Below are 23,006 nucleotides of genomic sequence, written 5' to 3'. Positions count from 1 at the left end.
CCTGCCCATCAGGCGTCTTATTTGTGACTGCCTAACGCGATGGAACTCTACGTTGCATATGCTTGATAGGCTGCTCCAGCAGAAACGTGCAGTTAACGACTACCTGTACGAACTCTGTGGCAGGACAGGTTCTGGGGAGCTTGGGTTTTTTTCACCTCGCCAGTGGCTGCTCATCAGGGACGCATGCAGACTTCTGCGGCCATTCAATGAGATCACCAAACTGGTCAGTCACGGCCAGGGCGCCATCAATGACATCGTACCTTACGCCTTCTTTCTGGAGCATGCATTGCGTTGTGTCATTGATCAAGCCGTCGAGTAGCAGGAGCAGGAAGATGAGTAAGTCACAATGTTGGATGAATTCCCAGGGTTGCTACTCCATCTGAGACAAGTAAACAACAGGAGTCTGAAGAGGAGTCTGAGGAAGATGGTGCCGGGCGGATGAGGAGGAGCAAGAAGAGCATGCTTTAAACCTGTCTGGGATCCCTGGTGTTATCCGTGGATGGGGGAGGAGAAAGAGGATGACATTATCCTGGATGATGAGCTGGAAGCAGGCCACTACACCGCTTCCAGTTTAGTGCGAACGGGGGACTTCATACTCAAGTGTTTTAAGGGGGACCCCCCTATAAAAAAAATAAAGGGCAAGGACTAGTACTGGGTGGCAATGTACTTAGACCCCCCAGTACAAACAAAAAATGGCGGAAATGTTACCAGCATCACAGAGGGTGGTCAGAATGCAGCACTTCCAGGCCTTGCTGCGAGAAATGCTGCATTCTGCTTTTGTGTGTGCTGGCAGAGGAATTTCCAGTCACAGAGAGACAGTTGAGGGGAGCAATCCAAAAGCGCCTGCAAGAAGAGGGCGGTTTGAAGATGTCTTGGTCACTTCAGATATGAAATCCTTCTTTCAGCCGAACCATCGACAGCTGTACTCGGGATCCAGTATCAAGGAAGGCCTAGATCGACAGGTGTCCGACTACATCAGGTTAACGGCCGATGTGGACGCTCTGAGGAGTGATGAACCCTTGGACTACTGGGTGGGCAGGCTTGTCCTCTGGCCAGAGCTTGCACCATTTGCAATGGAACTGTTGGCTTGCCCACATCCAGTGTCCTGTCTGAAAGGACATTCCACTCAGCAGGGGGGGATCGTGACCGATAATCGCACTCGCCTAGCTCATGACAGTGTAGACTACCTCACATTTATAAAAATGAACGAGGCATGGATCTCTGAGGAATTCAACACATGTGACCAGTAGACAATGTTTCATTGAAATTCCTTATGACAGACCACAAATATCCGCCAGACCGCCATCCACCCACAACAATTCCTGGTCCTTGTCTTTGCTAAATACAGTGGCATAAAAGGAATTTCATGTCCATTATATGCCTAATTTTTGGGGCCTTACATGGCCGACAATTATTTTCTCTGTCAATGCCTAATGTACCTTCAGCCACAGAATAAAACGTTCTTAGCTGTCAGGTAAACCCATGTGGGCTAATTTTTGGGGCCTATAGTGGCCAACACTTCTGTATCCTGTGAATGCCTAATGAACCTTCAGCCACAGAATACTACATTTTTAGCTGTCAGGTAAACCCATGTGGGCTAATTTTTGGGGCATGGAATGGCCGACACTTACTTCTGTATCCTGTGAATGCTTCATCTTTCAGACTGGAATTGAAAATCAATGGGTCTGTAAACGTTCCGCCAAATTGTGGAATGGATGCGGACCCATTTTACAGATGTGTAAATGGACCCTATATGTATTTGACATGTATTTACTGCTTTCAGTTCTGGCTGATTTATGAAAAAAAAAAAAAAATTGCTGTAAAAAAAAAAAAAAAATTTAGGGCAACTTTTCCAATTGCAATACTTCTGTTATGACATTGTCCATGTGCTGGGATTATTTGTGCACAGCTAATAAGTCTTTTGTGGCTGCAAATATGACCTAAAGGTTTTTAAAGTTCGCCTCCCTTTAAGTCAATGGGGCCCGTCGTGAACTTGCGGTTCGCGGACACTTGAGAAGATTTGCAGCTGACGTTCGTGAACGGCCCCGGCCGATGTTCTTCCATCACTACTGCCTAGTAACTAATCGCCAGCTTGTTAATAGAAAAAGTTAACTTTGGCAGCTCCCGCTCCTCGGTCCAGTACTGTGCTCTGCTATAAGTCTCTCTGCATCCTAAATCAGTGAAAGTGTCATTCATTGGTTTTCATTTTTTTAACGCAATATTTAATATAACATTAAAGTTTTTACTTAATAAGGCAGTAATGATATGAATCATATTTTATCCTTATTTTATGTATCACAGTCAGATCAGTGAAATATGCTTTATGGTAATATTGTTTAATTTGAGGTTGTTAATATTTAAGTTTGTAACTTAATTCTTCATAAAACATTTAACAGTGTCATTTCATGTGATAATTTACAAGGGCGTATTTTTAGGGGTGGAATTAGGGGAGGGGCAGGGTAGGGGTTGCATGGGGCACCTGGTGGCAAGTAACTCCTAAGTCCCGGCTAGTAGCTCAGGACTTGACATTTTAAGCTCTATAATTATTATTATTTTTATTTATTTCCTAGATAAAGTCCCGGAAGACTGGGACCTCTCTGATAAAGAAAACATCAATCTGGTGGATCCCGGTTTGGAAATAAATACACCGTACCCGTTAGTGTTACCTCCTCACCGCAAAGTAGATCTGATTTTGTCTTTTGACTTCAGTTCAGGAGATCCATTTGAGGTAATCACATTTTATGGTCATTCAATTCAACTTACCAACAACAGATACAAAACTGATTGAAAACACAAGTGATAAAATAATTATGGGGAATGAGCTACCCGTGGTCCAGTTTTTCGTTGTTCTAAAACTTCAAATAAGTTTAGATGCCAAACCCAAACCCCACTGAAATCCATGGGAGCCAAATCTGTTTTTTTTTAAAATGCCCATTGGTGAGGGGGTCAAAAATTAGCATAGGGGAGGGGGTACTGCCCTGGGGAACAGGCATCAATGTAGGGGTGGACTGATCATTCAGTGGGGGGCCCCATGAAAGGATCCTGGTATTATTATTGTACAGGATTTATAGAGCGCCAACAGTTTGCGCAGCGCTTTACAACATGAGGGCAGACAATACAGTTACAATACAATTTAATACAGGAGGAATCAGAGGGCCCTGCTCGTTATAGCTTACAATCTAGAAGGGAGGATAAAGGCAAACAAAATGTAATAACTGAGGGGGATGGGCAGATGGAGAAAATGGAAGTAAGGTTGTTAGGTGGGGGTAGGATAGGCTTTTCTGAAGAGGAGGGTTTTCAGGAAACGTCTAAAAGCAAATAGAGTAGGAGATAATTGGACAAATTGGGGTAAGGAGTTCCATAGGATCGGAGAGGCTCTGGAAAAGTCCTGGAGGCGAGCATGGGAGGAGGTGACAAGGGAGTTAGAGAACAGGAGGTCTTGAGAGGAATGAAGAGAATGATTAGGTTGGTATTGTGAGATTCGGTTAGTGATGTAGCTGGGGGCAGAGTTGTGGATGGCTTTGTAAGATGTTGTTAGTATTTTGAATTGAATTTGTTGGGTAATTGGAAGCCAGTGGAGGGATTGACAGAGAGGAGCGGCGGACACTGAGCAATTGGTAAGGTGGATGAGTCTGGCAGCAGCATTCATGATGGTTTGAAGGGGGGAGGAGCCTATGTAGAGGTAAGCCTATCAGGAGAGAGTTGCAGTAGTCGAGGCGAGAGATGACCAGGGAGTGAATTAAGAGCTTTGTTGTGTCATTGGTTAGAAAGGGGCGTATTTTGGAGATGTTGTGGAGGTTGAGGCAGCAAGATTTGGACAGTGATTGGATGTGGGGCTTGGAGGAAAGTTCAGAGTCCAGGACTACACCTAGGACCTTGGCATGTGGGGATGGGGTGATAGTTGTGACAGAGAGATCAGGGGAAGGGACACGTGATGGAGGAAAAATTGTTGGTACCTCGCAGGGATCAGAAAGTTGGCTGCAGTCCGGACCCAATGACAGTCCTGTGGTAGGGTGGCTGCTAAAGTCAACAAATAATGAAAAATATTTCAAAAATAAATATTAAGGAGAAAAAAAATCAATTAAAGAAAAAAAAAAAAAGTCCTCTCAGTGCTGAATGAGATAAAGGCTCATATGTATATTCCCAAAGGTGGGGAAGGTAAGTCAGCCTTTTATCAACTAAACAGTCCAATGTGGGATCTGTACAAAAATATGCTTAGGGTGAGTAAACGTGATCCAGTACAGCACTTCGGAACCATTCATGGCACTCCTATGAAATGGACACTCGCCAGAAAAGATGGCTTCCGTTACAGTGAATCTCAGACATTCGGTTGAAATGGGTAGTCCTGTGACACTCCTCCTTTGAATGAGGCTAGAACAAATGAAGCTCACCATGAGCCCAAGATAGTCCTCATAGTGTACTATTTATTTTGGTAATTTTTGCATTAACCACTTACCCACAGGCCTATTTTTGACACTTGGTGTTTACAAGCTAAAATCATTTTTTTTGTTAGAAAACGACTTAGAACCCCCAAACATTATATATATATATATATTTTAGCAGAGACCCTAGAGAATAAAATGGAGATTGTTGCAATATTTTTTATCACACCCTATTTGCGCAGCGGTCTTCCGAATGCATTTTTTTTTTTTCGGAAAAAATCACTTTTTTGATTTAAAAAAATAAGAAAACAGTAAAGCTAGTCCAATTTTTTTCCATAATGTGAAAGATAATGTTACGCCGAATAAATAGATACCCAACATGTCATGCTTCAATATTGCGCACGCTCACGGTATGGCGACAAACTTTGGTACTTAACCACTTGCCTACAGTGCACTTTCACCCCCTTCCTGCCCAGATTTTCAGCTTTCAGCGCTCTCACACTTTGAATGACAATTACTCAGTCATGCAACACTGTACCCATAAAAAATTTGTGTCCTTTTCTTCACACAAATAGAGCTTTCTTTTGATGGTATTTAATCACTACTGGGTTCTTTATTTTTTGTGCTATAAATACAAAATACAAAACACATTTTTCTTTGTTTCTGTCATAAAATTTAGCAAATTTGTAATTTTGAAAATTGATCACACTTGACCACACCTGATGTACTGAAGGCCTATCTCATTTCTTGAGACACTAAAAAGTCAGGAAAGTACAAATACCCCCCAAATGACCCCTTTTTGGAAAGTAGACATTCCAAGGTATTTAATAAGGGGCATGGTGAGTTTTTTGAAGTTGTAATTTTTTCCCACAATTCTTTACAAAATGAAGATATATATTTTTTTTTTTTTACAAATTGATGGATTAACAGGTTATTTCTCTCACACAGCATATCAGCATATGTATACTTGCAACTACACCCCAAAACACATTCTACTACTCCTCCTGAGTATAGCAATACCACATGTGTGAGACTTTTTCACATCCAGCCACATACAGAGGCCTAACATCCAAGTAGCACCGTCCGGCATTCTAGGAGCATAAATTACACATATAATTTCCTGACAACCTATCGCAATTTTGAAGGCCCTGGAGCACCAGGACAATGGAAACCCCCATAAAATGACCCCATTTTGGAAAGCAAACACCCCAACGTATAATTTTTGAGGCATAATGAGTCTTTTGAACGTGTCATTTTTCCCCCCCAAATTTTGGAAACTGTGGAAAGAAAATGAAAATGCATTTTTTTTACACAAAGTTGTCCATTTATGAAATATTTCCAACACATAGCATGTACATAGCAACAATTGCACCCCAAAATACATTCTGCTACTTCTCCTGATTATGTCAATACCACATGTGTGAGACTTTTTCACAGCCTGGCCACATACAGAGGCCTAACATCCAAGTAGCACCGTCTGGCATTCTAGGAGCACAAATTACACATATCATTTCCTGACAACCTATCGCACTTTTGAAGGCCCTGGAGCACCAGGACAATGGAAACCCCCATAATATGACCCCATTTTGGAAAGTAAACAGCCCAACGTATAATTTTTGAGGCATAATGAGTCTTTTGAATATGTCTTTTTTTTCCCACAAGTTTTTGGGAAAAAAGGGAAGGAAAATGAAAACCGATTTTTTTTTTTACACAAAGCTGTCCATTTATGCAATATTTCTAACACATAGCATGTACATAGCAAAAATTGCACCCCAAAATACATTCTACTATTCCTCCTGAGTATGGCGATACCACATGTGTAACACTTTTACACAGCCTAACCACATAGTAGGCCCAACATCCAAGTAGCACTTTATACAAAGTTGTCCATTTATCCACTTTAAGACTGGGCCTATTTTTGACACTTGGTGTATACAAGCTAAAATATTTTTTTTTGCTAGAAAACTACTTAGTTAGAACCCCCCAAAATTATATATATTTTTTTATCAGAGACCCTAGAGAATAAAATGGAGATCGTTGCAATATTTTTTATCACACCATATTTGCGCAGCAGTCTTCCAAATGCAATTTTTTTGAAAAAAATTCACTTTTTTTAATGAAAAAATAAGAAAACAGTAAATTTAGCCCAATTTTTTCCATAATGTGAAAGATAATGCTTTCGCTGTAACGATCGTGGCGATACCTCACATGTGTGGTTTGAACACCGTTTACATATGTGGGCGGGACTTGCGTATGCGTTCGCTTCTGCGCGCGAGCTAACGGGGACAGGGCGCTTTAATTTTTTTTTCCTATTTATTTTATTTATTAATCTTTTTATTTTTACACAGTTTAAAAAAAAAATGTTTTGATCATTTTTATTCCTATTACAAGGAATGTAAACATCCCTTGTAATAGAAATAGGCATGACACGTCCTCTTTATTGTGAGATCTGGGGGTCAAAAAGACCTCACAACTACACTAAAAAAGAAAAAAAAAATGTTGAAAAAGAAAAAAAAAAAAAAGCTGCCCTTTAAACCGGTTGCTAGGCAACGACTTTTGACGTAGCTCCGATCCTCCAAGACCATAGAGTCGAGTGAGGCCATCTTGCCCTCACTCGACTTCCTGTCTCTGAGGATCCGGGACCGGATAGTTTTCCCTGCTGCCGGTGGGTCCGGTAAGCTGGTGAAACGTCTGGGACGCGGCAGGAGGGGGGGCACCTCTTCCCCTGCACCGTAAGGGTAATTCCGCTGCGAATCCACCACTGGGACCACCCTTATCTGAAAGCCGACCGCCCACCGTTTAAAAAAATACCGGGGTTATGGCGGCTATCTGCTGCCATAACCCCAGTATTTAGCTTTTAATGATCGACGTATATAGTCGTTAGGCGGTCAGTAAGTGGTTGCATGTATATAGCAAAAATTGTACCCCAAAATACATTGTATAAAGGAAAGTGTACAGAAATAGTCCGAGTCCATCTCCGATCCGCTACTATTAGCCATTTCAAATTCCGAATCGGATTCGGGATTTGATTCGGATACTGATGAGAGCTCCCCGGAACTCTCATCAGTCATGGAGAGGACCTGAAGGGCCTCCTCGCTGCTGTACATCTTTTTTGACATGCTGGCTGTGATGGGCTGTGCGACGGGTGACGGTTGACTGCGGATGATCACTGTTGGGTGGCAGGTGACTGATAGGTGGCAGGTGACAGTCACTGATGGGGTGACAGATGACGATGACTGATGGGTTGACAGGTGACGATGACTGATGGGGTGAAAGAGGACGATGACTGATGGGGTGACAGGTGACGATTACTGATGGGGTGACAGGTGACGATGATTGATGGGGTGACAGATGACGATCACTGATGGGGTGACAGGTGACGATGATTGATGGGGTGACAGGTGACAATCACTGATGGGGTGACAGGTGACGATTGATGGGGTGACAGGTGACGATCACTGATGGGGTGACAGGTGACGATTGATGGGATGACAGGTGACGATTACTGATGGGGTGACAGGTGACGATGATTGATGGGGTGACAGATGACGATCACTGATGGGGTGACAGGTGACGATGATTGATGGGGTGACAGGTGACGATCACTGATGGGGTGACAGGTGACGATTGATGGGATGACAGATGACGATCACTGATGGGGTGGCAGGTGACGATGATTGATGGGGTGACAGGTGACGATCACTGATGGGGTGACAGGTGACGATTGATGGGGTGACAGATGACGATCACTGATGGGGTGACAGCTGACGGTGATTGATGGGGTGACAGGAGATGGTCACCGATGGGTGACAGGTGACGGGCGATGGTGCACAGAGGTACTGATGGCAGTCCCTGGTCACAGGTGCACTTTAGGCTACGTTCACATGTGAGCGTAGCGATCGTGGGCAGAATCAACGTGATTCTGCCTGCGATCTGGAAATCATTGCAAATCGCGGGACGCCTGTGCGTTGCCCGTGATTTGCAATAGCACCCCAAACGCTGTGTGATGTTGCAGCGATTTCCGCCTGCCGAATCGCGGTAACATCGTGCAAACAACGCATGACGCCGCCACTGACAGTGCAGGGCGGCGCGCACACGATCGCGCGCCTGCCCTGCCTGAATGGGCCGCCGTCATATGGGCCGCCAGAATGGGCCACCAGAATAATGGTCGCACCGTCCCGCCGTCATTTGACGGTGGGCGGGCGTAAAGTGGTTAAAAATCGCTATAGGTGACATTTTTAAAATTTCTACAGGTTACCAGCTTAGAGGTACAGAGGAGGTCTAGGGCTCAAATTATTGCTCTTGCTCTAGCGATCGCGGCGATACCTCACATGTGTGGTTTGAACACCGTTTACATATGTGGGTGGGGTTTTTGTATGCGTTTGCTTCTGCGCGTGAGCTAACGGGGACAGGGCGCTTTAATTTTTTTTTTTTTACTATTTATTTTATTCATTATTTTTTATTTTTACACCGTTTTTTAAAAATGTGATAATTTTTATTCCTATTACAAGGAATGTAAACATTCCTTGTGAAAGAAATAGGCAGGACAGGATAATCTGGGATCAAAAAGTCCTCAGATCTCACAAGTACACTTAAAAATGAAAAAAAAAAAATGAAAAAAGGGACCTTTAAACTGACGCTCCGGTCCTCCAAGACCATAGAGTCGAGTGAGGGCAAGCTTGCCCTCACTCGACATCCTGTCTGTGAGGATCCGGGACCGGATAGTTTTCCCCGCTGCCGGCGGGTCTGGTAAGCAGGGAAATGGATCGGGACACGGCGGGAGGGGGGCACCTCTTCCGCCGCCCCGGAAGGGTGATCCCGCGGCGAATCCGCCACTGGGACCACCCTTATTGGAAAGCCGCTCGCCGTTTAAAAAATTACCAGGGTTGTGGCAGCTATCTGCTGCCATAACACCGGTATTTAGCTTTAAACGGCCAACGTATATAGTCGTTGGGCGGTGGGTAAGTGGTTAAAAGGCATAGTAAAACATAAAAAAAAAACAGTGTTCAGATGCCGGGAACGGACAATGGCATGTCCTTCTTGAATAGGAGTTACTAGTGTTGATGTGGCATCTAAACCCTGATTTTTTTTTTATGTTTTACTCTCGCTTGTAATGCTACTATGACCAAAATAAATACTACACTAGGGATGGGCTCCATGTTTGAGTCGATGTTAACGCTGAACACACGAATAAATGGGGCGTTTGGCTAAAAGTTCGCCGATGAGCGCCCATAATGCACTGCACTGTTTTAGTGCATTGATTGCTGATGATTGGCCAAAGCATGCACCTGCCCTGTATTCTTTGGCCAATCACAGCACAATGTCCTGTCAGAGCCATAATTTGCCAAAGGCAGAGTGCCTTTAGCCAATCATGGCTCAGGGGTAAGTCCACGCCCCACACTATACTGTATAAGGCTGCTGCTTACATGGCAGCCATGTATAGTTTATGATAATAGAGGTTAGTCAGGTAGTTGGTGGATAGTGAGATGAGTTAGTTTAGTGCAGTCAGTGTAGGGTACAGGTATACCCCACTTTTAAAATGTATAGATATGTTGTAGTCCCGGGTCCTCTCTCAGTGCTCCCCAAGTTTTGTGTCCTTGTCACTTATAGTTAGGGAGCAGTGCCATGCCAAGTTGACAAAGATTTCCCTTAGACGCCAATGTTAAAAGACAGGGAGCAGTGCCATGCCAAGCAAACCAATATTTCCCATAGATGCCAATGAGCAGTGAAAACTGTTCTAGGAAGGAAGGGGGTGAAAGTGCTCTTTATTTAGGTGGTTAAGGGAAACCCCAATGACAGAAATTTAAAAAAATGGCTTGGGGTCCCCCCATAATCTATAAATCAGGCTCTTTGCTTTGGCCAAAATACAGTTTTGACAAGTCCTTTATTAAAAAGAAAAAAAATCCATCTTTGATAGCTCTTATATAGGTAAGGGGGGTGGCCACCCGCTTAGGTCACCTGGTGGCACCACCCCCTTCTGACATCACATGACATCACGTGTAAAAAAAGAAAAAATTAAAGTGCCCCCATCCCTGTGTGCTCGCACGCATACATACGTCATGCCCACATATGTAAACAGCATTCAAACCACACATGTGAGGTATCGCCATGCACGCTAGAGCGAGAGCAATAATTCTAGCCCCAGACCTCCTCTGTAACTCTAAAATGGTAACCTGTAAAATTGTTTAAAATCACGTTAGTTCGACTCGAACATTGGCTGTTCGCCCGTTCGCCCGTTCGTTGCATGCCGAACAAATGGGCTTCTTCGTGGGAAATTTGAGTGCCCGCATCCAAAATGCACTGCGCACGCGCTCGCAGTGCATTATGTGATTGGCCAAAGCATGCACCCTGACCTCCATGTTTTGGCCAATCAATTCATCTCTGCCATGATTGGACAAAAGGCAGGCAATCATGGCTCAGGGGCTTAGTACACGCCCCACGCTATAAATTAGGCTGCTCATACAGCAGCGGCGTGTAGTGTGAGGGTGAGATGGGAAGTGGTTGAGGCAGGGAGTGGAACGTGATTTGTAGTTCATTAGACAGTCGGTTTATCAGACAGTGCAGTGTAGTCAGCAGTGTAGTCTAGTGAAGACATTGCTAGCAGTAAGTTAGGCAGGGAGAGAGATTTGTGCTTTTTATAATTTAAAAGATCAGATAGTGAAGTGTATTCAGCAGTGCAGTATATACCACTAAGTACTATATATATATATATATATATATATATATATATATATATATATATATATATATGTATATGAGAGAGAGAGAGAAAGATCAATGCATGGTCTATACTGAGCTGACCGATAGATACTGAATAGCCTAATATCTACATATATATATATATATAGGCACTTCAGTTTGTTTATATCAGGCAATTCAGTATCTATTGCTTAATTCTGTATATAGCAGCAGGCCAGTATATACCATAAATTACTAGATAGGCCACTTAAGTATATCTATCAGGCCATTCAGTATCTATTCAGTATAGACTATACATTGATCTATATATATATATAGGGCACTTGCGTAGATATTAGGCCATTCAGTATCTATCGGTCAGTTCAGTATAGACCATACACCATACATTGATCTCTGTGTATATATATACATCAGGCACTTGAGTAGATATTAGGCCATTTAGTATCTATCGGGCCTGTCCCTGTGCCCAGCAAGAGTAACTGTGAGGGGTTACGGTTTTCAGGCACCACCAACAAGGAAGGCCCAATATTTCTGCACCTGTATGACAAGTACATGCGATTTCCATTTTGTATCTATTTTCTAATGGCAGGGCCTGTCACTGCACCCAGCAAGGTTACAGTATTCAGGCACCATCAACACCAAAGGCCCAATTTTTCTGCACCTGTATGACAAGTACATGCGATTTCAAATCTGTATGGAATTCTTACCAGCATGTCCCATTCCTATGTCCAGCAAGAGTAACTGTGAGGGGTTGCGGTGTTCAGGCACCATCAACACCAAAGGCCTAATTTTTCTGCACCTGTATGACAAGTTCATGCGATTTGAAATTTGTATGTATATTTGTATATGACATTTTTCCCTCGGCTACATACATCGTAGAGATGCACTACTTTACAGGCGCATTCAGGGGACCCCAACGGCACGATATTTGAAGGAATTTTTTATTTTTATAGTTTCACTTTTTTTGGGCAATAACTTGCATTTAAGCCTTTCAAAAGAGGACATTTGATTTTTGACGTTCAACTCCCATAAATTTCAATGGGATCCGTTTGTTCGAACAAACTTTTCCTCTGTTCGCAATGTTCTGGTGCGAACTGATGGGGGGGGGGGGTAATTACATCAATTTGGTGTAGGTACAGTGTTGCATGAACGCGCAATTGTCATTCAAAATGCAACAGCGCTAAAAGATGAAAATTGGCCTGGGCAGGAAGGGGGTGAAAGTGCCCGGTATGGGAGTGGTTAAAGTCTATGGGACACTCAAAAAATCAAAAATCCTAATTTTAAAGGCTTTATAAGCAAGTTATTGCCATAAAAAAGTTTATGGGGACCCGAGTACTGACCTGGGGGACATGTATCAATGCAAAAAAATGTTTTTAAAACAATCGTTTTTCAAGGAACAGTGATTTTAATGATGCTTAACCACTTGCCGACTGTGCACAGTATATTTACTGCGGAAGTCAGCCCCTCACAGGCAGAGCGACGTAGGTCTACGTCGCTAGCCTGTGAGGGTCTCAGGAGCGAGCTTGTGCCGCCGGAGGCACGCTCCCACTCTCGCGCGGTCACGGACCCCCCCGCGCGTGTGACTGGCGGACCCGATCGTCTGCCGGTCACTCGCGATCATCGGTGGAGAGGGAGAAAGGCAGGAGGCTAATGTAAACAAGCCGCCTGTCATTCTCCCCGGTGTATGAATGATGATCATACGGTTCTACTATGTAGAACCGTTAATCACTGTTCATACACCTCAAGCCACAGCCAATCACAGTTAGAATCACGCCCCTAGGGACACACATAGCCCCTCCCTCTCAAAAAAAGTTAACCCCTTCACTGCCAGTGTAATTTTACAGTAACAGTGCATATTTATAGCCCTGATTACTGCAGTAATGTCACTGGTAACCCAAAAAGTGTCAAAAATGTCAGTCAAGGCTCCGATCTGTCCACCACAATGTCGCAGTACCGCAAAAAAATTGCAGATCGCCGCCATTACGCGTTAAAAAAACCCAACAAAAATGACAAAAATCTTTCCCTTTGTTAGTAAACGCGATAACTTTTGTGCAAACCAATTAAAATACGCTTTTTGCGATTTTTTTTTTTTTACCAAACATATGTAGCATAAAACAAATTGGCCGAAAATGTTAAAAAATTTTGATTTTTTACATTTTATGGGGGGGGGGGGATTTCATATTAAAAAAATGTGAAAAATATTGTTATTTTTGCAAAATTTACGCTCTTTTTTTGTTTATAGCCCATGATCAAAAAATCGCACAGGTGATCAAATACCACCAAAAGAAAGCTCTGTTTGTGGGAAAAAAAAGGACGCCATATTTGTTTAGGTACAGCGTCGCACGACCGCGCAATTGTCTGTTAAAGTCACGCAGTGCCGAACCGCAAAATAGGCCCTGGTCAGGAAGGGGGTAAAATCTTCCGGGGCTTAAGTGGTTAAAGTGAAAAAATAAAAATGAACAGTTCCTTTAAATATTGTGCCTAAAGAGGTCCCTATATTGTGCCTGTAAAGTGGCACATTTTTATGATGTATGGAGCCTACTGCAATACTGACATTTCTAAAGGAAAAAAATGTCATTTAAACTTGCTCGCGGCTGTACTGTATTATCAGCTCCCGGTAATACAGATTAAAAAAATGAAAAAAATGGCATAGGGCCAAAATTGGAAAAAAAAGGGTCCCCAAGCTGTTTTTACTACCATTTTTTTAAATTTACATTTTCTTTTTACAATCAATTCAGCTCTCAGCAGGGAAGCCTTAACAACCTATTGTCTTTGCGCTCGGTGAGCGAACATCCCGTTAAGTGCCAAGAAAGTTCAGGTGTTCGGTGAGTACCTGAATGGGCGATGTTTAGGCCAAACTTATGCTCGGCCCAAACCGTTTACCCATCCCTAGTAGCACCTGAACACTGTAACCTCACAATTACTCTTACTGGGCACAGGAGTGGGCCCTTCTGTTAAAAGTTAGAAACAAAAAGTTAAATTACATGCACCTGTGATACAGGTGCAGAAAAATTGGGCCTTGGGTGTTGGTGGTGCCCTAAACCAAAAACATTGTTGGAAGCTCACATAATCAAGATTCAGGAATAGGATAGTCAGCATAGGCAATCTTCAAGGGATCCCAGATCCCTATGAAATGCAATCAGTTACATCAGCATCAAGTGTTAAATAGCTGCTGTTGACCCAGGACTGATTCATTTTGATAAATGCCAGCTGGTCAACAGAGTCTGTGGACAGACACACTCTTTTATCCATCACAAAACCTCCAGCAGCACTGAATGTCTGTTCGGAAAGCACACTGGAAACAGGACAGGCCAGTAGCTCGATTGCATATTGAGCAAGTTGTGGTCAGTGGTCCATCTTTAAGACCCAGTAACCCAGTGGATGTTCAGTTGGAAAGGTCTCTAAGTCTGCTCTTGCCCCTACTAGATAATCCTGCACCTTATGCTGCAGATGCTGTTGATGGTTGCTTAAACCTAACAGCCCTGGGTGCTGAGGACTAAAGATTTGTTTAAAGACATCGGTCAACTGGCCGCCCTCTCCACCACTCCTTTGACCGAACAAAGCCTCAGAAACACATTGTCCAGGAAATGGTAACCTCCCAGTGGAGTCAGCTTCTCATGCCTCATGCCTTGAGACTTTTACACAGTCTGGCCTCATACAGAGACCCAACATCCAATTACAGTATCTCACAAAAGTAAGTACACCCCTCACATTTTTGTAAATATTTTATTATATCTTTTCATGTGACAACACTGAAGAAATGACACTTTGCTACAATGTAAAGTAGTGAGTGTACAGCTTGTATAACAGGGTAAATTTGCTGTCCCCTCAAAATAACTCAACACACAGCCATTAATGTCTAAACTGCTGGCAACAAAAGTGAGTACACCCCTAGGTGAACATGTCTAAATTGGGCCAAATTAGCCATTTTCCCTCCCCAGGTAATGTGACTCGTTAGTGTTACAAGGTCTCAGGTGTGAATGGGGAGCAGGTGTGTTAAATCTGGTGTTATCGCTCTCACTCTCTCATACTGGTCACTAGAAGTTCAACATGGCACCTCATGGCAAAGAACTCTCTGAGGATCTAAAAAAAGAATTGTTGGTCTACATAAAGATGGCCTAGGCCAGGGCTCAAAATTTAAAGTCCTGAGCTACTAGCCAGGCCTTAAGGGTTACTCGCCACCAGTTGCCTCACCCAACTCCTACCCTGCCCCGCCCCTAATTCTGCCCCTAAACACGCCCTCATAAATTATCTCATAAAATTACACTGTTAAATGTTTTTGCATTAATGCAGAAGTTACAAAAATAAATATTAATAACAATGTTTTCAGTGCCCATCAGTGCAGCCTATCAGTGACCATCAGTGCAGCCTATCAGTGACCATCAGTGCAGCATCATCAATAAAGCTTATCAGTGAGGCCTCAACGGAGCCTATCAGTGAAACCTAAACAGTGCCCATCAGTGCAGCCTGATCAGTGCCTATCAATGCAGCCTGCCCTGTGCCCATCAATGCAGTCTCCGCTGTGTCCATCAAAGCAGTCTAACCCATGCCCATCAAAGCAGTCTCACCCATGCCCATCAAAGCAGTCTCACCCATGCCCATCAAAGCAGTCTCACCCGTGCATGTCAATGCAGCCTCGCCAGTGCATGTCAATGCAGCCTCTCCAGTGCATGTCAATGCAACCTCACATCAGAAGGATGCACGTGTCACATGGCTCAATCCATTGCAGGCCCCGCATGTGATTAGACACAATGGGGCATGCACGTGTTGGGGAGCAGGCCAGCCCTATACCAGGACATATAGTGCCAAAGTAGTATAATACCCAGTGACAAACGATATCGATTGTAAACAGCATCCAGCCCCAATATATATGTGGCTGGGATGAAGAAAAGCCAGGGAAGGAAAAGCAAAGCATATATCCGTCCCTAAATATTGGAGGTAGATCCATAGAGGACAAAAATAAAGGAAACGAAAATGAGATGGGTAAAAAATAATACGAATGAATAGTAAAGTGAAAGTGAGCACGAGTAAATATCGGCAGACTAACTCTCTTACATCTTTACAGATACCAGGCAGATATATTTCCAACAAGAGAAAACATGGTATCGATACAGTATATAGGACATATACAGATACACTGGGGTGTATATAAAAATGTATACAACATGATGCATGAATATACATGAATCATAGACAAGCTTTCGATTAAACCAAAAAGAAGGAAGTGAGAATTGGGAAAACCAAGAGAGAAGAAAGGAAGTGCAATCATAGATTCACCTCAGAACCTGGCCGGATAATGACAGATCGGGGGATCATCCCGCTGTAACAGTTTTAATTGTATAGACAGAACACCTGGCCAACCAGGATGTGAGACATCTATCAAAGAAGCCGGGCTAGGAGGTGGGACTGTGTGTGTGTCACCGAGCGCTCGGCAATTACAATTAAAACTGTCCATTTACATAGATGCATCAGACAGAAGCTACTGGGCATTAGAGGATGTATTGATCATAGATTCACCTCAGAACCTGGCCGGATAATGGCAGAGCGGCGGATCATCCCGCTGTAACAGTTTTAATTGTAATTGCCGGGCGCTCGGTGACACACACAGTCCCGCCTCCTAGCCCAGCTTCTTTGATAGACGTCTCACGTCCTGATTGGCCAGGTGTTCTGTCTATCAAAGAAGCCGGGCTAGGAGGCGGGACTGTGTGTGTCACCGAGCGCCCAGAAATTACAATTAAAACTGTTACAGCGGGATGATCCGCCGCTCTGTCATTATCCGGCCAGGTTCTGAGGTGAATCTATGATCAATACATCCTCTCATGCCCAGGAGCTTCTGTCTGATGCATCGGCTGGGCTGGCCGGCTTTCCTCCTCCTCTCCTCTCTTCACCTGATCGGTTCCCGGAGCAGCCCCACGCTCGCTCGCCCTAAATAATTTTCCACTCGCAAAATGCGAGCAGGCGAGTGGAAAATTTGAGGGCTGGCCTAGGCTATAAGAAGATTGCCAAGACCCTGAAACTGAGCTGCAGCACAGTGGTCAAGACCATACAGCGGTTTAACAGGACAGGTTCCACTCAGAACAGGCCTAAACATGTTCGACCAAATAAGTTGAGAGCACGTGCTCAGCGTCATATCCAGAGGTTGTCTTTGGGAAATAGACATATGAGTGCTGCCAGCATTTCTGCAGAGGTTGAAGGGGTGGGGGGGTCAGCCTGTCAGTGCTCAGACCATACGCCGCACACTGCATCAAATTGGTTTGCATGGCTGTGGTCCCAGAAGGAAGCCTCTTCTAAAGATGATGCACAAGAAAGCCCACAAACAGTTTGCTGAAGACAAGCAGAGTAAGGACATGGATTACTGGAACCATCTCCTGTGGTCTGATGAGACCAAGATAAACTTATTTGGTTCAGATGGTGTCAAGCGTGTGTGACGGCAATCAGGTGAGGAGTACAAAGACAAGTGTGGTGGTGGGAGTGTCATGGTCTGGGGCTGCATTAGTGCTGCTGGCACTGGGCAGCAGAGATGTATAGTAACTAATTAAAACTACTTCACTACTGTACTTAAGTACCGAAAGACGGTATCTGTACTTTCCTAGAGTATAATTTTTTTCTCCTACTTCCACTTTTACTTCACTACATTTTTTCAATGATTTCAATACTTCTACTCCAATATTTTTTTTAAAAATGACCACTGCCAGAACAGTAGATGGCAGGTTTCATGAAGCTCAAAACATGTGTAATATCAGCGCATACGAAAATAAATCCTACTGTATGTATAAATAAAAGCTGCATTTGAAATAATAAAAAACAATATGATGTTCAATCTTTTGACTTCTTTCTTTAAAGAGGTTGTAAACCCATACAAACATTTTTTTTTTTTCGACCTGAAAGAGAAACACATAATGAGCTAATATGCATGTAATCTTAACAACACCCCCAGTTTGATCGCATATCGCAGTGCGATCGTGCAGTTCGCACAGGATCGGATCGCACAAGTGTGAAGCGCTGTGCGATCCGATCCTGATGCGGCTTCCAAAAATGGACTGTGGTGCGAATTTAGCCATACAAACTGTATGGCTAAACTCGCACCGCACAGCCGATCGCATGTAATGTCGGAGCAGTGCGCTCCGACATTACATGCGAAACCCGCACACGCACAAGTGTGAACCGGGGCTCAGTACTTGAGTAGCAATTTTTTTTCAAAACTACTTGTACTTTTACTTTCAGTACTTGAGTAGCAAAATTAAAAAAAAAAAACTACTTGCAATACTTAAGTACAAAAAATGTTGAATACTTTAGTACTTCTACTCAAGTCCTTTTTGATCGGGCACGTCCACTTCTACTCAAGTCACTTTTTGATCGAGCACTTGTACTTTTACTCAAGTATGGGTTTCGAGTACTTTATACAACTCTGCTGGGCAGCTACAGTTCATTGAGGGAACCATAAATGCCAACATGTACTGTGACATACTGAAGCAGAACATGATCCCCTCCCTTCATACACTGGGCCACAGAGCATTATTCCAACATGATAATGACCCCAAACACACCTCCAAGACGACCACTGCCTTGATAAAGAGGGTGAAGGTGATGGACTGGCCAAGCATGTCTCCAGACCTAAACCCTTTTGAGCATCTGTGGGGCATCCTCAAATGGAAGGTAGAGAAGTGCAAGGTCTCTAACATCCACCAGCTCTGTGATGTCGTCATGGAGGAGTGGAAGAGGACTCCAGTGGAAACCTGGAAGCTCTGGTGAACTCCATGCCCAAGAGGGTTAAGGCAGTGCTGGAAAATAATGGCGGCCACACAAAATATTGACACTTTGGGCCCAATTTGGACATTGTCACTAAGGCCCCTTTCACACGGTCCGCATTCAGTTGCGGACCGTGCTCTGCTCAGCGGGGATCAATCTGCCGATCCCCGCTGAGCTGGCGGATGACAGCTCCGTCTCCGCACTGTGTGTGGAGAGGGAGGTGTCAGAGCCCCGCTGCTCTATATGGGGAATCGGTTGAGAGCGGACCGCCTGTCTGCTCTCATTCGATCACATCCGATCCCCAGGATTTCACGGACAGGATCGGATGCGGATGGCAGCGGGTGTCAGCGGACATGTCACCGCTGACATACGCTGCTCCATAGGACTGAATGGGGCATCCGATCAGATCCGCCTAAAAAACTGACAGGCGGATCTGATCTGAACGCCTGTGTGAAAGAGCCCTTAAGGGGTGTACTCACTTTTGTTTCCAGCGGTTTAGACATTAATGGCTGTGTGTTGAGTTATTTTGAGAGGACAGCAAATTTTAACACTGTTATACAAGCTGTACACTCACTACTTTACATTTTAGCAAAGTGTCATTTCTTCAGTGTTGTCACATGAAAATATAGAATAAAATATTTACAAACATTTTCTACAAGCTTTGGAAAATGTGGAAAGAACATGAAAACTTTTTTTTTTTTTTTTTACACAAAGTTGTCAATTTATAAGATATTTCTAACACATAGCATGTACATAGCAAAAATTACATCCCAAAACACATTCTGCTACTCCTCCTGAGAATGGCAATTCCACATGTGTGGGACTTTTACACAGCCTGGCCACATACAGAGGCCTAACATGCAGGGAGCACCTTCCGGCATTCTAGGGACATACATTACACATCTAATCAGACCTGTGAATGACCTGGAGCACCAGGATAATGGAAACGCCCACAAAATTTCCCCACGTGACAGGTACTTGGGTGCTCTGATGGGCTGCAGACAGGTACTCAGTTATTATGATGGGCTGCAGATAGGTACTTGGTTACCCTGATGGGCTGGAGACAGGTACTCTGGTACTATGATGGGCTGGAGAGAGGTTCTCAGGTACTATAATGGGCTAGAGACAGGTACTTGGGTACTCTGTGCTTCAGATAGGTACTGGGGTACTCTGGGCTCCAGATAGGTATTTGGGTACTCTGATGGGCTGGGGATAGGTAACTGGGTACTCTGATGGGCTGGAGAAAGGTACTCGGGTACTCTGATGGGCTGGAGACAGGTACGCGGGTTCTCTGATGGGTTGGAGACAGGCACTTGGGGCTGCAGATAGATACTCGGGTACTCTGGGCTGCAGATAGGTACTCTGGGCTGCAGATAGATACTCGGGTACTCTGGGCTGCAGATTGGTACTCAGGTACTCTGGGCTGCTCATTGATATTCAGGTACTCTGATGGGCTGGTGACAGGTACCATAGCACTCGGATGGGCTGGTGACAGCTACTCGGGTACTCAGATGGGCTGGTGACTGGTAATCTGGTTCTCTGGCGGGCTGGTGACAGGCACTAGGGTACCCTTATGGGCTTACAGACAGGTACTCTGGTACTCTGATGGGATTACAGACACGTTCTCTGGTACTCTCATGGGCTTACAGACAGATACTCTAAAGGGGTTCTAGACAGGTCCTCTTTATTTTGGGGGCAATTAGGGCACACTACTGTAATACTGCAACTTGTTGTTTCCAGATCTCCTCACACAGTGAGGAAGAGAGGAGGAGAACCCGGTAACGCTAATTGGCATTTTTAATATATCTTATATGTCTTCCCGATGGGGGATTTACATATGATCCAATATTTTATGGATGTTGTGGAAATGTGGCCATTACTTTTGTTTGGTGTATACTCTCTGTGGTGTGGATTTATTTCCTCCCATAATTGTGTACTCTCCGTGGTATGGATCTATTTCCTCCCATTGTGAAGATTTGTTTTGTTTACGCATTTTGGTTATCCTTCCGGTTCACTTCCCATCTAGCTTGCGGTCCAGAAACTCCTTCTGGTTACCTTGTGCGGTCCAGGGGGTTCTTCCTGTTTCCTGCGTGACGCTAGTGGGTGGGTCCGATGATCTCCTCTGCTTCCGGACTCAGCCACTTATTTCTTCAACGCTGAGCATTCCCCCCCCCCCCGATGACGCAGTTGCCTGCGAAACATGTAGGCGGGGTTACCAGTGAGCGTCGACGTCACAAGCCCTTTCCATTGGTTTTTTTAGAGCCATTTTAGTGCCTAAAAGTTTGGGTCCCCATTGACTTCAATGGGGTTCGGTGTCCGGGTAAAGTTCGGAAAAAGTCCGGGTCGCGGACCCGGACTTTTTTTTCAAGTTCAGCCGAACCCGCCGAACACGGACATCCAGGTGTCCGCTCAACTCTAATCCTAATATCCGGGAGAGATGTTGCATGATTGTTTCTGCCTCTGGGATGTGATACCTGGATCCCTTGGAAATATCCACTGGCGTTTTCCGGGGCTGATCGTCTGGCTTAGAGCATAAGGCGTTTGGTGACCATTGTGAGAGCAGTGGTCATATCTATTCGGTAAGAGGCCAATTGGCTACCTTATGTGTGGTAGAGGTTTTCACTGTTCCAGTTATTGATTTTACGGACTTTCACTTACCAAGGTGTTTCTGGTGGATTGGATCATTCCATATACCATCTTGGAGTGGACTTATGTTTACATATACACAAGTTAATCTATAGCGCTGCATTTTATTTTTATATCTTCTTTATCACATTGTGGTTAATGCTAGCTGTTGTTTTCTGTTAGCGCGGATATTCAGTCATTTTATACAGCCGGTTGTTGACATTTGTGACCCACTATGAGAGAATTATCATCTACAGTAGCTAGAAATGGGCCGAACATAACCCTGTTCAGTTTGCAGCAGAACTCCTGAACAGGGGGAAGGTTCTAACCCAAACAGTGAACTTCATTGACGTCTATGGGAGCCGAACGTGAGAAATCAAAAATCCCCATTTTGAAGGCTTAGTAAGTAATTGGTCATAAAAGTGATATGGGGGTCTGGGTACTGCTACTTTCAGGAGCAGTGATTTTAATGATGCTTAAAGTGCAACAATAAAAATGAAAAATTCCTTTAAAAAATGTGCCTGAGGGGTCCCCTTAGTGTGCCTGTAAAGTGGAGCATCTGTACCATGCATAGCACCTGCTGAAGCAAAACTGACATTAGTAAAGAAAAAAAATGAGTCAAAGCACATTTAAATTGACCCCGAAAATAATTCAGTGGGGTTCACTAAATTTTGAACAGGATTAGTGATATTGTTCATGAATTAAACCCAGGCTTGTTTGATTGTCACTATTGGCATACAATGAGCACATTTTAATAAAATGTTTTTTTTCTTTGTTTTACTAGACGGTAAAAAAAACTGTTGAATACTGTAAGGAGCACAAGATTCCCTTTCCAGAAATCCCTGAAGAAAGTTATGAGGATCCTCCAACAAAAAGTTGCTATGTCTTTAAAGGAGATGGAAAAAAGATGCCTGATGTGATGCACTTTCCTCTCTTCAACACCCAGACTTGTGGAGGAGGTGAGTTTACAGAGAAGAATTGTGTAATGTAGCTTGTTTGTCCATTGAGTGTCAGGATTGGGATATGAACCCACGGCCTGTGCTGCACCCTTTTTCTGAGCCCATTGAGAGGCTGGACAGCTCCCTCTCAAATCTCTCAGAACAATCATGTCTTATATCTTTTTTCTGGTAAACCCTGAACTCTTTGCTCCTCCAATGAACTTCCTGTTTAAGCCATGTCTATGCACTTCCTGTTTGGCAGATTATTGTGCTCTCTTCAGCCGATATCTTGCTCCTTTGTATACCTGCAGCATTCCTTATCTTCATTACCATATGTTACCGACCTTTGGCTTGTTCCTTGACTATGCTTCTGCTTGATCCCAACCTGCAACCACATGTTACTGACCTTTGGCTTGTTTACTGACTTCCCTTCTGCTTGACCCCTACCTGCTATATCTGCTACTGGACCCTGGCTTGCTCACCTCCTAGTGGGGTGATTCCGAGGACCGCAACCTGGTACTAACACGCAGCAAAACTCATCTTCACCATCAGGAGCTCTAGTGAGTACCAGTTAGTGCTTAGACTCCACACCTCGGGTGACCTCCTTGTGTAC

The 23,006-nt window shown here is 44.0% G+C and overlaps 1 protein-coding gene across 1 annotated transcript in view; it reads left to right on the top strand.

Annotated features, from left to right (window-relative positions):
* LOC309548151 (cytosolic phospholipase A2 gamma-like) overlaps positions 1–23,006 on the top strand; it is a gene marked incomplete at both ends in the record, with an annotated part of 143,212 nt that overhangs the window by 107,173 nt on the left and 13,033 nt on the right. Inside the window, 2 exons of the mRNA XM_082248113.1 lie at positions 2,571–2,728; positions 22,240–22,414. Of these exons, the coding sequence (XP_082104239.1) occupies positions 2,571–2,728; positions 22,240–22,414 (333 nt within the window). The remainder of the gene's footprint in view (positions 1–2,570; positions 2,729–22,239; positions 22,415–23,006) is intronic.

The sequence above is a fragment of the Pelophylax lessonae genome (assembly GCF_965119305.1).
Source record: "Pelophylax lessonae genome assembly, chromosome: 1".
Taxonomy (NCBI): domain Eukaryota; kingdom Metazoa; phylum Chordata; class Amphibia; order Anura; family Ranidae; genus Pelophylax; species Pelophylax lessonae.
Note: the sequence above shows the minus strand (reverse complement) of the source record. Positions and strands in the feature narration are given on the sequence as shown.